This window comes from Pseudochaenichthys georgianus, chromosome 1 (assembly GCF_902827115.2).
Source record: "Pseudochaenichthys georgianus chromosome 1, fPseGeo1.2, whole genome shotgun sequence".
Lineage (NCBI taxonomy): Eukaryota > Metazoa > Chordata > Actinopteri > Perciformes > Channichthyidae > Pseudochaenichthys > Pseudochaenichthys georgianus.
In genome coordinates, this window is record NC_047503.1 from 42845592 (window position 1) to 42860693 (window position 15102).

General features: G+C 40.1%; 1 protein-coding gene across 1 annotated transcript; it reads right to left on the reverse strand.

The window, feature by feature from the left end:
* Nucleotides 1-539: 539 nt before the first annotated feature.
* Nucleotides 540-4366, reverse strand: LOC117450083 (E3 ubiquitin-protein ligase TRIM39-like). The gene is made up of 2 exons (XM_034088112.2): nucleotides 4148-4366; nucleotides 540-3427 (listed from the first exon to the last, which is right to left on the reverse strand). The coding sequence occupies exon 2, from the start codon at nucleotides 3423-3425 to the stop codon at nucleotides 1776-1778; it is 1650 nt and encodes a 549-aa protein (XP_033944003.1). The 5' UTR covers nucleotides 3426-3427; nucleotides 4148-4366; the 3' UTR covers nucleotides 540-1775.
* Between the last annotated feature and the right edge of the window lie 10736 nt (nucleotides 4367-15102).

Consider the following 15102-nt stretch of genomic DNA (forward strand, 5'->3'; position numbering starts at 1 on the left):
CAAATTATATTACGTGTACAATGTGGAGAATGTTGCTGTGATTACGCCAGATTCAATGGCATTACATTTCCCTTAAAGTAGTTTTGAAGTAAAATATTTGGACACCCTGTGAAACATAGCTCTACAAACGCGACTACAGCTCTTACTATGAGCTCAGAAATATTTGATGTGGGGTTAGCAACCAAACAGAAATGAATTGTAGAGACTGGACTGAAAACACACACCAACTATTGTCTGAAATCCATCAGAAAACCAGTGTGGATGTCTGACATGGAATTGAATCTTTTACCTCAATTAAAAATGACTCGACTAGACATTACTTTAACAGGACCATGTACTTTATTTAATTAACGTGAATGCAAACAAGCAAGAGGGAATACACAGTTAAAAGACTGAGGTAAGAACATGAATAGGTGAGACATCAAAACTCAATAACCAAATGATTGAATAACTATAACACTGTTGACAATCAATCATTAACCGAATGGTAAATATATCTTTAAATCCACAGCTGTAAAAGAAGTAGGATATCATATCAATCAGAGTTTATGGATCCTTTATTGTCATTCAGCAACACAGTGTTAACAAAACAGTTGTTATCCATTCATTCTCAAAAATTACAAAACAAAAAATAAGTGCATTCCTGTACATTTTCAGAAAGAATTGATAAATCTTGAGTCCATTAAATGTCAATACAAGTTTCAAAAAGTGACTGATAAAAGTCTAAACCAGAGATATTTAGTTTTTTGTCAGTATAATGTAATTTATATTTGGGAAGCTGGAACCTGCAATCCATGGTATTAGTGACTCTGTCAGTATTCTAGTACCTTAGAGGTCGAAGAAGTACTCAGATCTTGTACTTTAGTAAAAGTACCAGAGTATGTAATACTCTGTCACAATTAAAAGTCCTGTGTTCAAAATCTTACTCAAGTAAAATTAAAGATGTTGTGAAGGGGTACAACCTTATTTTTCGTGGCTAAACCTGTCTCTGCGGTCCTATCTGGGTCTCGTCTTGCTGCCTCCCTGAAGGCTCCCAGAAAAAGGGTTCCAGATCAAATGTACCAGAAGTAATGTGGTATAATTGGAAAATAAACTGTTGCCCCCCCCATTTTATTTCTTAGGTACCATCTAGTCGGTGTTCTTAGTTAAATAAACTAATTGTAATGGTCAGTCATACATCCAATGCAGCCCCTTCACAGTTCTCACATTTTTTAAAATAAAAATACTTTGTCCATATCAACGTCTATATAGATTAACTGGCATTGACACTCAAATAATGTACAACTCAAATAAGTAAGATCTTAAAGGAAAACTGAAATATGCAGAACAATTGCATCCCTAGTCCAGCAATAAATCGATGTTAATTATCACTACATTGTCCTGCATAATAAAAAAACACTGATCAAATACGGTTTCTCTTCAAGAAGCCTTAAAATTATAACAAGTCAAACAAAAGCAACTTTTTTTCACCAAATATTAAGGAAAAATATGTAAGTTTAGAACACAAATGATAAATCAAATTCAGATAACATTTCAACTGAATATGTAATTTTATTTCAATTAATGACTTCTAGCTAATCTTGTCATTTAAGAATGAATAAGCCATTTATTTTTATTTTTATACAATAGATTGGCATACCCGTATTGACCGCTTTGCCTATTTTAGTATGAACATTTTGTTTGGCATGTTTACGTGTAAATATATATATACACTGTATGTTATCATATTGTTGTCAATGCTTTAGTTGCATTGCTCAACATGCTGATCTCAAAGATCAGGCCGTTTGATTGACAGTAGGTCTGACGATGATCAGAGGGGCAGCATTATTGCCTCCATCATTACTACAGGGACTTAATATTAGGTAGAGTTTCTCAGTGAAGCTGCAGCCAGTGAAGGAGTAGATCAGAGCTGCAGTATCTACGTCATAAAAGGAGACCAGACCCTCCTCATAATCCACAAACAACCCCACCTTCTGAGGCTGAGACTTCAGAGAGAGACGGACTGACGGAGAATCAAGAGCTCTGTACTCATTTCCATTTCTCAAACATATAGTCCAGTAACCGTCCTGAGGCCTCATGTTGAACTCTCCCTTCCTGTTGATCGACTCTCTGGCCACTCCTATATTCCATTTAGGCTTCCCTTGAACATGAACCTCGGAGTAAAATCTGCCTGAAGAGAAACTCTGCCCTCCCAAAACAAAATTATAATGAGAAAATCTCTCTGGATTGTCTGGAAGATTCTTCTTTACATCACCAAGACTCACTTGTTTCCTATCAGGAGACAGGATGAGTTCAGGGTGTGCTGTATCAGGATCAAGAGTCACATCCACTGCGTACTTCTGGACCCTCTTCAGCTCAGCCTCACCGAGCAGCTTCTTCATCTCTTTATCAAGGGTCTCCTCCAGCTGGATCAAGACCCCCTCCGCAGTTTTCTCATATGAAGGTACATGGACGTTGATCTTTGTCCAGTCCTTTGTGGGTGGAACATCTTTCAGCAACGGGAAGCTTCGGAGAACATGGAGGTGGTCTTCTGAGCGTGTGACCTGCCCCACGTCAGTGTTTCTCTTCTTCAGATCTGATGTTTCCTGTTTCAGCTCTTTGATGAGGCCTTCAGCCTGTTTCTGTGTTGCTGTCATCTTCTCTCCTATTGTTTTGTAGAGCTCATTCAGACCTCTCTCAAGAAACTTGATCAGAGAAGTGAAGACCTGAGCACCTTCTGATAGCTCCATGTGCGCATTTTCTGTACTACACTTTACTGAGTGTTTGATCGCCTCAATCTTTACTCGTCTCTTCTGGATCATGTCCTGAATTTTAGCCTCTGTCTTCACCAGCTCAACCTTTTTGTCTTCATATTCATCTTTCAGAGGAACAAACTCATGCATCTTGTGGTCTAAAGCAGAGCAGTGCAGACAGACAAATGTCTGGTCGGTCTTACAGAACAGCTCCAGAGGTTTGTCGTGCTTCGGACACATCCTGTCTTCCAGGTTCTCCACAGGGTCGATCAGCTGATGTTTTTTCAGACCGGACACATTGAAATGAGGCTCCAGGTGAGTCTCACAGTAGGAGGCCAGACACACCAGGCAGGACTTCAGGGCCTTCAGTTTGGTTCCAGTGCAAAACTCACAGGAAACGTTTACTGGTGAGAACGATTGTTGCTGTGACCGTTTGCGGTTGGCTTTCTGTTGAGCCGACTTTCTGAACTCACCAACCATCTCAGAGAACAAAGTGTTGACCCTCAACAAAGGTCTTATTTTAAAACCCTCATTACACAGGGGACATCTGTTATTATTATTATCCCAGGCTGCAGTGATGCAGGTTTTGCAGAAGTTGTGTCCACATGGTGTGCTGACTGGATCCCTGAACACATCCCTACAGATGGCGCACCGAAACTGCTCTTCGGATAGCAGGCAGCTGACAGAAGACATGTCTGAGAACAAAAGTCAAAGTATTATTAAAGAAGACATATTATGCGAATTTAACGATTTCTTATTGTATTTAGTGTCTCTACTGTGACATGTCTCCATGCTTTAATGTTCAAAAAGCTCTTTATTTCTCTCATCCTGCCTGTGCTGCAGCACCTCTTTTCACCCTCTGTCTGAAACCAGAGTCCAGTCTGCTCTGATTGGTTAGCTAGCCGGCTCTGTTGTGATTGGTCAACTGCTTAGAGATGTCCCGCCCCTTAGCCTATCACGTACAATGTGTTGGAGCTCTAGCCAATAGAGATGCGAATGTTACATGTGATGTCACTATGTTCAGGAATCAAACAAATAAGTCCAATGGAGGCGTTGCAGGCAGTGGGGGGGTGTGTGGGAGAGAAACTCCCTCTGGAGGGAACACAGGGACTTTAACCTTAGCAGACCATTTACATGCACACAAACCTAGGCCTATATGACACACTACAGGAAAGGAAAAACCCAAAACCATATTAGGGCCTCATTTAAATATTTCGTTACACACATATTTCAAGTCAAAGTCAAATCTGTATAACGAATAAAGTATGATTACTGCATTAAAAATAACTTTGTAGGTATTTTTAACTCAACTGAAAAGTTACTTCAACTGATGTAACTTCCTGTTTGTTTATAGCTGTACGTTTTGTGTTAATCCTGGTTGTTTAATCTCAGTAAATATTATGAGCTGTACTCACCAGTATTTGAGTAAAGTGCTGAGAAAGAACTGACAAACAGTTTAATCTTCCTTCAGACAGAAAATCCAGAGACGTGTCTCTACTGCAGCTCTGACAAACGATAAGTTTCATTTATGGAAAGTGACGTTACAGCTCTCCTCCCTCCAGTGTTGCTCCTCCTCTTAGAGCAGCTCTGTGTTTCTCCTTCAGGGTTAGTCAGGACTAAAGCTACTGACATCTGGGCACAAGATAGGTTTAACATTTAGAAATACTTTTAACATATTTTCTTAAAGCCACTAGGACGGTTGTCTCAAAAAAATATATATCTTAGATTCAGAAAAGACCAACAGTGCTTTTGTTGGCCTTTTTCTGTAGTTGTTGCTCAATCATACCAGGAAGTAGTCTTGTGTGCAGTCAGTGAAAGCCTTTAACAAACTCTTCTCTCTATGTGTGATGTAATGCTGATATCTAGTGGCCAAAGCAAGGTAAACACATCCACACTGAGAACACCTCTGTGGCATAGAGACCAGAGGCCTATACTACGAAGCAGGATTTTCGCTTAGCCGGCTAACTTCAGGGAAAACTCCGGCTTTCCGGTCCTACGAAGCTGGTTCTCTTTTTAGCAGGCTAGATCTCCATGGTAACTTATGATGTGCGGCTAACCTGCTCCGAAGAAGGTTAGGTTGCAGGCTAAGAGATCAACTCAGAGAAAGCACCGCCTGCTGACCAATCAGAGCTCAGTGTGCGGAGTTTAAAGCGATCAAGTCATATTACAGGAGAAAGGAAATACAGAAAAGCTGCCGTTGCAGGAAAGACGGCCGGCAAAAATCACCGACTGTGTGAACGTGAACATTAATAGAATATCACCTCCATCTTCAGAGCAATCTGACTATTATAACATTAGCGTTAAGAAGGCTTACTTAAATATCTGCCACAACATAAGTACACTGAGTGCAGACGTCGATGTGTCCCATTATCATTCATATCACATCATAATGTATCATATATCTCCTTATCTGAGTCAGCTGAGCCGTATCTGGCCGTTCAACACTCACAGTGTCACATACTGTATGCAGAATTATTATTTTAAGCAACACATTAAGTTGACGAAACACTCGAGACAAATGTCATTAAAGTCAGATCGTGTTTTAGAGGAGGCAGTGATATCATAAACCTCTTAATGTACGCATTCAAACACTTTTTCTTTTGCCAGCTGTATTCACCTTGCAGGTGCAGCTCTGTGGCTTTGATCCTGGTCAAGTGTTTAAGTCATGGATGTTTAAAGTTTAACTTCTTCATATTTGACTAGTATTAAAGTTTACTTTTCATTCAGGAAGTATGACGCTGCGCTGTCAGTGCGCTTCTCCATGTTTGTGATTGGTCGAATGCTCCAAATACCACCCCTTTCATGTGAACGCGCACCTAACTAGATAGGACACGGCTGGCCTGAGCGATCCACTTTAAAGAAAAAAAGTACATTTACTATATAATATTTACAGTATTTTTGCACATTCAGAAAATACATGCAGATGTACATAAAATAAAAATTATTACCTGTAATTAAATATGTAACTCGTAATATAAAACGGTATTACTATTATAAAACTTTAAGATATTTCTTTGTAATTTGAAGGTAAACATAAAACTGTAAACAAAAATATTCGATATTCGATTGAATCCACCACAAACACAAAATATCCAATGTTGAAACAAAAGTAAATAAATATGTTTTCATGAAATTCCTAACTTACTATATTGTAAACATCTACAGTTGACAATATCATTTGAAAAAATAAAAAACATAGAAAGTGGAGAAATCTCTACAGGGAGGACCAAGGTTTAAAACACACAGTTATTTACTCAACAATAAGTCACAGTTATCCTTGTTTTATTTATGAGTTATGCTGCTGTGGGTTTTTTCCATTGGTCAGTATACAGTAATAAGCCTTATAGTCTTACATGCAGTATAATGTATGGTTTTAAATTACATTTAAATAAAAAATTAAATAAGCAACTTCCCAATTTACAATAATATCCTATAAAAGGTCTGATGTCAGAGTGGGCTGGGCTTGGATTCGGATTCTGGCCGACAGCCAGAGCTACGGCACTTGAAATAGAATTCAGCCATAACACGGCAGACAAGTCAGGCATGTTTGGAATGAGTCCACAACACTTCTGATTGGTTAATATAAACGTCACATTTGAAACATCGACGTCAGTTTGAGCGGGTCTCCTGCGGAGCTACATGCTGTCTGTATGTATGCTCCAGGAGTTTATGGATTAATATCAGGATCGTTTTACATCTACACATTAAATATGAGCATCGGGACGTCAACAGAGAACAGAAGACTTGATATCTGGTGAGTCCTACAACTGTAATGGAGTTAAACATGTATTTAGATAATCCTTAGTTTGTGAATGTTTTATTTTTTATTTAACGTTACGTTTCTTCTTCTAGTTCAGTGAGTTTTGGTCGTACAGTGATGAGACTCAGCTTTCATATGATATGTTGTTTGTGTAGATAGCATGAAGTAGAAAATATCGCTTTTGTCAGTCATGTGCTAAAGTAGCGTTTTCTCCGTTAGCCCGTTTTCGCTAAGTGCTGATTTAGAGCTTGGTGTAGACTTGTGTTTCGTTTAGGTAAAAATGGTATATATCGTCAGTTAGCTGAGTTCCTTCCCGTTAAGTGGGTTTGCGTCATTAATAGGTTGTTAAGCCCTGAGATGCTGTTTCTTGCAAGATGTTGCGTCTGCCCCCACTGGTGCGGGAACCCGGGTTTAGCAGGTTAACAAGGTGGCTGCTAACGTTAGTTTACAGATTATTGCAGTGCTGCCCCCACCCTCTCATCTCCAATACGGAAGAATTACACATACACATCAGTGTTTCCCCTAGGATGGAGTCATAGCAGCGGTGCACACGGGCTAGCTAGCTCTGCTCTATTACAAGCTAACATGACTTGCTAATGTCACAGTGTATGAACTAAAATAGTTTTTGTATTACTACATCATACATGCTTGGTCCAAATCACTGCTAAAATTATTATTTTTGACAAAATTATTATTATAGTATGTTTTTTTTTGCATTTTTATCATACCCTTTCATATTAGCAGGTTACTATTTAAATAATGGATTTGCACAACATTTCCTTTTTTCGGCTAGCTGTTGACATTTTCTGTTAATTGTTTACTACGAATGAGTTACAAAAATAAGCCTTTCTTTGCCATTTGGCAGAATAAACCTTTATTTTGGTCGGGAGAATAGTTTCCTTTAAGCTTCCTTGCTGTGTTCTAACACAATAATGTATATGTAGATGCATCACAAACTTCTTCTATTTCTTTATTTTCAATGTATTTGTTAATTCTCCGGGCGCTGCATGGTGGAAAAACCAAAAGCTCATCTGGATGTGTGGTGGTTGTTAATATCGTTTTATTTTTTGAGAAAAATAGATGAATGTTGTTCAAAGAAATGTGTTTGTCTTTATTGACTATTTGTTTTAAAATGCTGTAGATATAAGAGATTAGGATGCATCCTGTAGAAGAATGTACGACATGCCTCTATTCACATGATATAAATAATCGTATGTACCCCTTGAGCACTACTGTAGGTAGATTAAACAGAAAACTATAGCATGTAGTTTAAACAAAACATTAATGTGGCTTTAACAGGTACAAATGAAATATACTGAGTATATTAAAAGCCTAAAATGAACATTAAAAAGTCATGTTGGTTAAACATCGGGTAAATGAATATAACTAATATTAAAGGAAATATTCACATTAACATAACAATTTCATGTTTTTTTGACATAACAAAGTTGGGTGTCTTTAACATAATGGAATAGTTTTGAGTACACATGTTTTTAATATGTGCAACCGATGTCTATATTAAAATCATGTGAATCCAACAGCCTTTTTTTTCAGCGTGGAAGAGAAGATGTGATGGCTTTGTGTGGAAAGCTGCTGACGCCAGCCGGTGTCCCTCATCAGTCTCTCCAGGCAGCACCCAGCTATTCTTCTTCCATCTTGCAGAGGAAAAGACTTTGATATGTGAGTAATAACTAACTTGTGTCTAATATAATATTAAATGTGGTTTAGTAAAGTATTTAAGAATACCCCACATTGTACAAGTACAGGACAATCAGACCTTGTTCAACAAAGATCATCAGACAATTGTTTTGTCTTTTTAAGGTACAGCCGCAGCAGAGAGTCTGAGTTTGAAGAAAACACTAACATTTTATTTGGTGTTGTTTAATCAATCAATATTTACTGGTCTTGAATTTCCTCACTGGATTACAAAATGCTCGAATCTTATTGTACAGCAGGGGTGTCAAACTCAAGGCCCGGGGGCCAAATCCGGCCCGCGACTTCATTTCATGTGGCCCCACAAGAGCTTGCAAAGAATATAATATGTTTATTATATGGTTAGATGACGATTTACAGAAGCACGTTGCCCATAAACTACATGTCCCAGAATGCATCTCAAATTAGACTTGTTTCTCAATGTGCCCTTTTCCCAGAATTTGACTTTTTTTTTTTTTTTTTTTATATAAATGTAACTTTTTTTAAATGTCACTTCTGTTTTTTACTTTTTTTCCAGCTTTTCTTTTTAAATCATTTTGTGACATTCTCACTGAAGAGAATTGCAATTATTTGCCCCAGACTTCTGCTTTCAGACGTAGTGAATTATGAAATTATTACCCTATCCCATAATAATCAATGCAGAGCCAATAATGTAATATAACACATTATTTTATATATTTATATATAAGTTACAACCGGCCCTTTGAGTGCAGCCATAATGCTGATGTGGCCCGCGATTAAATTGAGTTTGACACCCCTGTTGTACAGGGACATTATGCAGATTTCATCAACTGAAGGTGAAAATATAGATTCAGCGATATGTACTGAGAATCAATAATCAGGTACTAATTTATTCTTGCAAGAAGGAGCAGAGTTAGATCACATACAAAGGATATGGTTTAACTCACACACACATGGGGCATGTTGCTCAACGGAGCAGGAAAAAACATCAGGCTTATAAAGTCCAAAACACGGAGATAACAACAAAGTCGTAAATCGAGGTGGCGCTAATATCATCAGCAGGTGACGGGGACATCTGCAACGTGTTCTGGAAAGAGTCACGTACTTCCTTCACGCCACTGTTGCTCTTTGCTCCATGAGGTACTTAGGAGACAACAAGTATGTGTCCTCTCATAAATATCAACAACCTGAAATGCCCTGCCTCCTCCTGTCACAAGAAGAGGCAGCTGCAAGGTCATAGTGCAGAGTCACACAGTATCAGTGCATTAAAACAACCCATAGGGGGTTCCGGTTATGGCGTTGGAGTGATCGGTCGCATTGGCGTTTGCTCCCTAATCCTTTTTCGCTTTTACACATATACACCCAGACGTCTGCTACTTTTCTTACTTGATTAGTCATTAGGAGTGCCTCAGTAACTTTTTCGTTGTTGAAATGAGTAAAACTCAAGGCAGTCGTGGCAAAAGTCAGCAACAAACTAAACTCTTCAGCTCGCAAGATAAAGAGGCTAACAAGATGGCTACCAGTGCTTCGGAAGCTAGCGTGCAGCCGCTAACACTCGATATGCTAGTCGGAGAGCTTGAGAAACTGCGTAAAGACGTAACAGGTGAACTTACCGCTTCCATGAACACCGCCCTGGCCCCAATCCAAGCCTCTCTTCAAAAGATCACAGACACCGTGGCTACACATACTGCCACCATCACCGGAATGGAAACGGCTCTCAGCGCTCATTCAGATGGAATCACTACTCTGGAGCGAGAGGTGGCCGTATTGAAATCCAAGTTGGAGACCACTAATCAGGTGAATGACAGATTGCAGCTGGCGGTGGAAGACCTGGTTTCACGTTCCAAACGACAGAATCTCCGTGTGATTGGCATTCCAGAAGGAATGGAGGGGGATGATGCTCGTCTCTTCATGACTACACTGTTCAAGAAGATGGTCGGAGACCCTCAGCTGGATACCTTGGAGCTAGACCGTGCACATCGCAGTCTGGCTCCGAAACCGCCGCAAGGTTCCCGGCCCCTCATTGTCCACTTCCATAAATATGCCCAGAAGGAACGTGTGCTGCTGTGGGCTAGGAAATCCTGGGATGTCTCGTACCAAGGTCATCCCATCAGGATCTTTGAAGATTTCAGCGCCACACTCGCCAAGAAGCGGGCCGCCTTTAACAAAGTGAAGTCGCAGCTCTACAAGGAGGGAATACGCTTCGGCTTACTCTACCCAGCCCGCCTGCGTGTTACTATTAACGGACAGACTCGCATTTTTGACTCCGCGGAAGAGCGTTTCTACCAGGTTCATAGCAGTAAGTGAATGATCAGGACTCTGTCCACATACCCCCCCTGAATCTTGTTTTTCACTTAAGTTATTTTTATTTCTATAACCGAGCTGAAGCTACACGGACATGAACGTTAAATTAGACATTGCTTGCAGCTCCCTGCTAGGCCAATAGAGGTCACTGCTGTCTCGTTTATGGGGGTGTGGACTGGGGAATGACTGCAAATCAGATGGGGTTGTATATGTGATAATTATACATTTTGAAGGGAAGCCAACTACACCGTAGTTAACCGGAGGTGTGCAGAACATTTCCTGCGTGCTCATCTACGTTACAGGATGAGTTTAGGACAAGGTTGTAGGGATTTGTTAGAGATTCAGACATCTGATCTCGTTGGGTTGTGTTTTTTGTGTGTGTTTTTTTCTTTCGCTTTCTTTCTCTTTTTTCTCAATACGGGAGGAAATTTTTTCTTTGGTGCCCATCTTTATAACACATTTGAAGTTGTTACCTTGCTCTGTGTTGTAGCCTACTGGCTAATTCATAATTTCATCATATTATTCCAAAGGCTGATATTGTGGCTCATGCTCTATGGCTGATATAAGACAGAGAGCTATGCAAGGATCAATCAGGTTTACAAGCTGGAATGTCAGAGGACTTGGCGGGCCTACTAAAAGAGCCAGAGTATTTTCACATCTTAAGGATATGACGACGGACATTGCTTTTCTGCAGGAGACCCACCTGCGTGTCTGTGACCTTGACCCTGGGTCGGTCAAGTGTTCCACTCCAGCTTCAATAGCCGTTCCAGAGGTACAGCAATTTTACTACACAAACGACTGCAGTTCTCTTTAGAAAAGTGTATTTCTGATACAAATGGGCGTTACATTATAGTCGTGGGTGTATTGCTCCAAATTCCTGTTATTATGGTTTGCGTCTATGCCCCTAATTGGAGTTGTCCTAATTTTATGACATCCTTATTCTCATTAATCCCATGCCTGGATTCACACCACCTTATTTTGGGGGGAGATCTTAATTTGGTTGTTAATCCTGCCCTTGATTTATCCAAGCCAAAAAACCTAACCCCATCTAGTACGGCTAGAGCTCTTATGTCACTTGTGGACCAAATCGGTTGTGTGGATACGTGGAGATTCAGCCACCCAACAGCAAAAGAGTTTTCATTCTACTCCCATGTTCATCAAACATATTTTCGCATTGATTATTTTTTTTTAGACAAAATACTCCTTCCTTCAGTGAAATTATGTGAATATTCAGCAATAGTCATATCAGACCATGCCCCCCTTTTATTAGACTTGGAATTGCTTCCTAAAAGTGGACAGCACTCAAATTAAAGATTGAATACTGGGTTATTATCTTCTAATAAATTCTGCGAATTTATTTCTGAGAAAATTAGGCTCTTTATCCTAAATAACAAATCTGACTCTACTTCTCCTTCCCTCTAGCAGCTGGAGACCTATTAGTTTGCTCAACTCTGACATAAAGCTATTAGCTAAGACCCTGGCTAGCCGTCTGGACCCCTGTCTACCAAACATTATTTCGGGTAATCAAACTGGCTTCATAAGGGGTAGACAGTTGTCCTCAAATATTCGTCGCCTCCTTAATATTATAATGTCTAAGTCTAGCACACAAGAGGCTGAAATGGTAATCTCTATGGATGCGGAGAAGGCTTTTGACCGAGTGGAGTGGGGTTATTTATTTTCAGCTCTTGACAAGTTTGGTTTTGGTCAAAGATATATTTCATGGATTCAATTATTGTATAGTGCTCCTACAGCTAGTGTGACTACCAACTCCACTCAATCCAAATGTGTCCCCTTACAACGCGGTTGCCGCCAAGGCTGTCCCCTGTCGCCTTTACTGTTTGCAATTGCAATCGAGCCACTTTCCATCGTTCTCAGAAACTCACCAGCTTTTACAGGTATCTATAGGAATGGGGTTGAACACAGGGTTTCGCTGTACGCAGATGATTTGCTGCTCTATGTCTCGAACCCTACGGCCAGTATTAACGGGATTCTTGACGTTTTACAAACGTTTGGTTCCTTTTCGGGATACAAGTTGAACATCAGTAAGAGCGAATGCTTCCCTCTTAATCTTGCGGCAAAACAGATTCCGGCCCAGAGTCTGCCTTTTCATTTGGCCTCCTCTGGTTTCCGGTACCTGGGCATTAATATTTCACATAGTCTCCCCTCACTTCATAAGCATAACGTTTTGAAGTTGGTGAAGGAGGTTAAATCTGACCTACAGCGCTGGAACTCTCTCCCTCTGTCGATTGTAGGTAGAATCAATTCAATCAAAATGAATGTGCTTCCAAGATTCTCATTCCTTTTTCAATGTTTACCATTATTCCTCCCCAAATCTTTTTTTAAGGACTTAGACAAGACTATTTCATCTTTTATTTGGGCAGGAAAGACCCCAAGGGTAAAATATTCTGTCCTACAAAGGGCTAAAGAAGATGGTGGCCTTGCTCTACCTAACCTTCTGGCATACTATTGGGCGGCCAATATTCAAAAGATTCACACTTGGCACAACTCCCCCATTACAGACTGGTGCCAGATGGAAGCGCGGACTTGTGGCTCTATCTCTTTATCGTCGTTAATTTGTGCCCCCCTAAAATCATATCCTGCTAAATGCGTATCCAACCCAATTGTACAATCTACTGTAAAGATTTGGAGGCAATTTAGACGCCACTTTAAAATTGTTTCCCTTTCCCTGCTAATGCCCATTTGTAATAATCATATTTTTCTTCCTTCATCTCTTGACCCAGTTTTCTCTTTGTGGAAGGAGAAAGGGTTGGTTTATTTCAAACAACTTTTTGTTGATAACATTTTTGTCTCCTTCGATATTCTCAAGACTAAATTTGACCTTCCAAACTCTCAGTTATTTAGATATTTTCAAATCCGAGACTTTGCTCGGTGTAACTTCCCCAATTTTCCTCATCAACCACCTAATTCTCTCATTGATACAATTCTATTGACCCCTGTACGTGGAGTAATTTCAGCCGTGGGGAAGTTAATCTTGTCAGCACTATCATCTCCTTTAGCGACTAGGAACATCTGGGAGAAGGAGCTTGGGGCTACCTTTTCAGATGAATGGTGGCAGGGGGCCCTAGACAGAGTCAACTCTACTTCATCTTGCGCCAGACTGACACTGATACAGTTTAAGGTCCTACACAGATCACACAGATCAGCAAACTGTTTGACACAAGTGAGATGTGTGATAGATGCTCTCTTTCTCCGGCCAACCACACACACATGTTTTTCTCCTGTCCAAAGCTGGGTTCATTCTGGTCCTCTTTTTATGATTATCAAAGGCCTTCAATAAGCCGGTGGTTCCTAGCCCTTCAATTTCTATTTTTGGTGTCTCTGAGGAATTCTCTAGTTTCACTAACAAGGAGAGAAATGTTATTGCTTTTGCTTCACTTGTAGCCCGAAGACGTATTTTACTGCAGTGGAAGGACCAGAAACCTCCATCTCCTCAGTCGTGGCTGAAGAACTTCATGTCTTTCTTATACTTAGAGAAGATTAAGTATAGTATAAGGGGATGCTCTGATAAATTTAGTAAAACCTGGGATCCTATTCTCTCTTTTGTCAATTCGATTCCTTCTTTAGGGGATTAGACAATTCTATTACTCATTAATGTACGTCGTAGCTACTATTGAGACTGGACAGTTATAATGCAATGATAAGTGATTGTCTCCTTTAGCGTGTGAATGGTCATGCAGCCCAATGTGCATGGTGCAACACAGTGTTTCTTTGTATTTCTGTGCTTTTGTGATATCCTCTTGTATTTTTTTTGTATTTTTTTTTGTATTTACTTATTTTTGCTCCTCTTTTATATTGTATTGTGACGCTTTTCGATTTTGTTTTGTAGGGGGGTGGGGGGATGGTTACTATGCCATGTTTGTTGTAAAAAAAAAGTAAAATCGGGGTGATCTTATGTCAACAATTTGTATGTTTTAAGATTGATGGCCCAATAAAAATACTTGTGAAAAAAAAAAAAACCCATAATTGTATTTTCTCCAACATATCCCTCCTGTTTATACTTCGTATAACATAGGATTTGGAAGATACAAATGATTATAAAGATTAAAAATTCATATACAAAAGTACCCAAACGGCTGAGGTAATGGACTGTTATGCGGCTTTCACACCAGCGCCTTTCAGTTTCTAGCTCCGAGCGGGCGCTTTTCTGGTTCAGCTCCGGTTTCCCTTTTCAGCTCCCGCTCTGTACACACCGCCCACTGGCGCCCCAGAGCTGCTTTGCTCCCCAACGGCGTTACGGCGCTCACAACAACAACAACAACAACAACTGCGTCGGGTCGATGATCGTGTTGCTTTTAATCACACGAAGCCAGAATAAATTGAATAACGACTTCTCCAACTTTATACTTTGCTCCAGAGTGCCGTGGTTCATTGTTTATTAATGTGTTTCTGCAGCATTTACCGACCGCTGCAGTGCTGCTCTTCCACAGGAGTTTATTCTCCCGTTAGCCCCCGGTTAGCTCGCACTGCAGCGGCCGCTCTAAAGTATCACTGTCCGACTCACACAAGCAGCTGATGCATATCCCCAGTTCCCCTTAGCCTAAGTGAATGTGTGTCAGTCTGAATTGACACTGTTTGGTATCACAACGCTGTTATGAAAGTTTCTCTGGTATA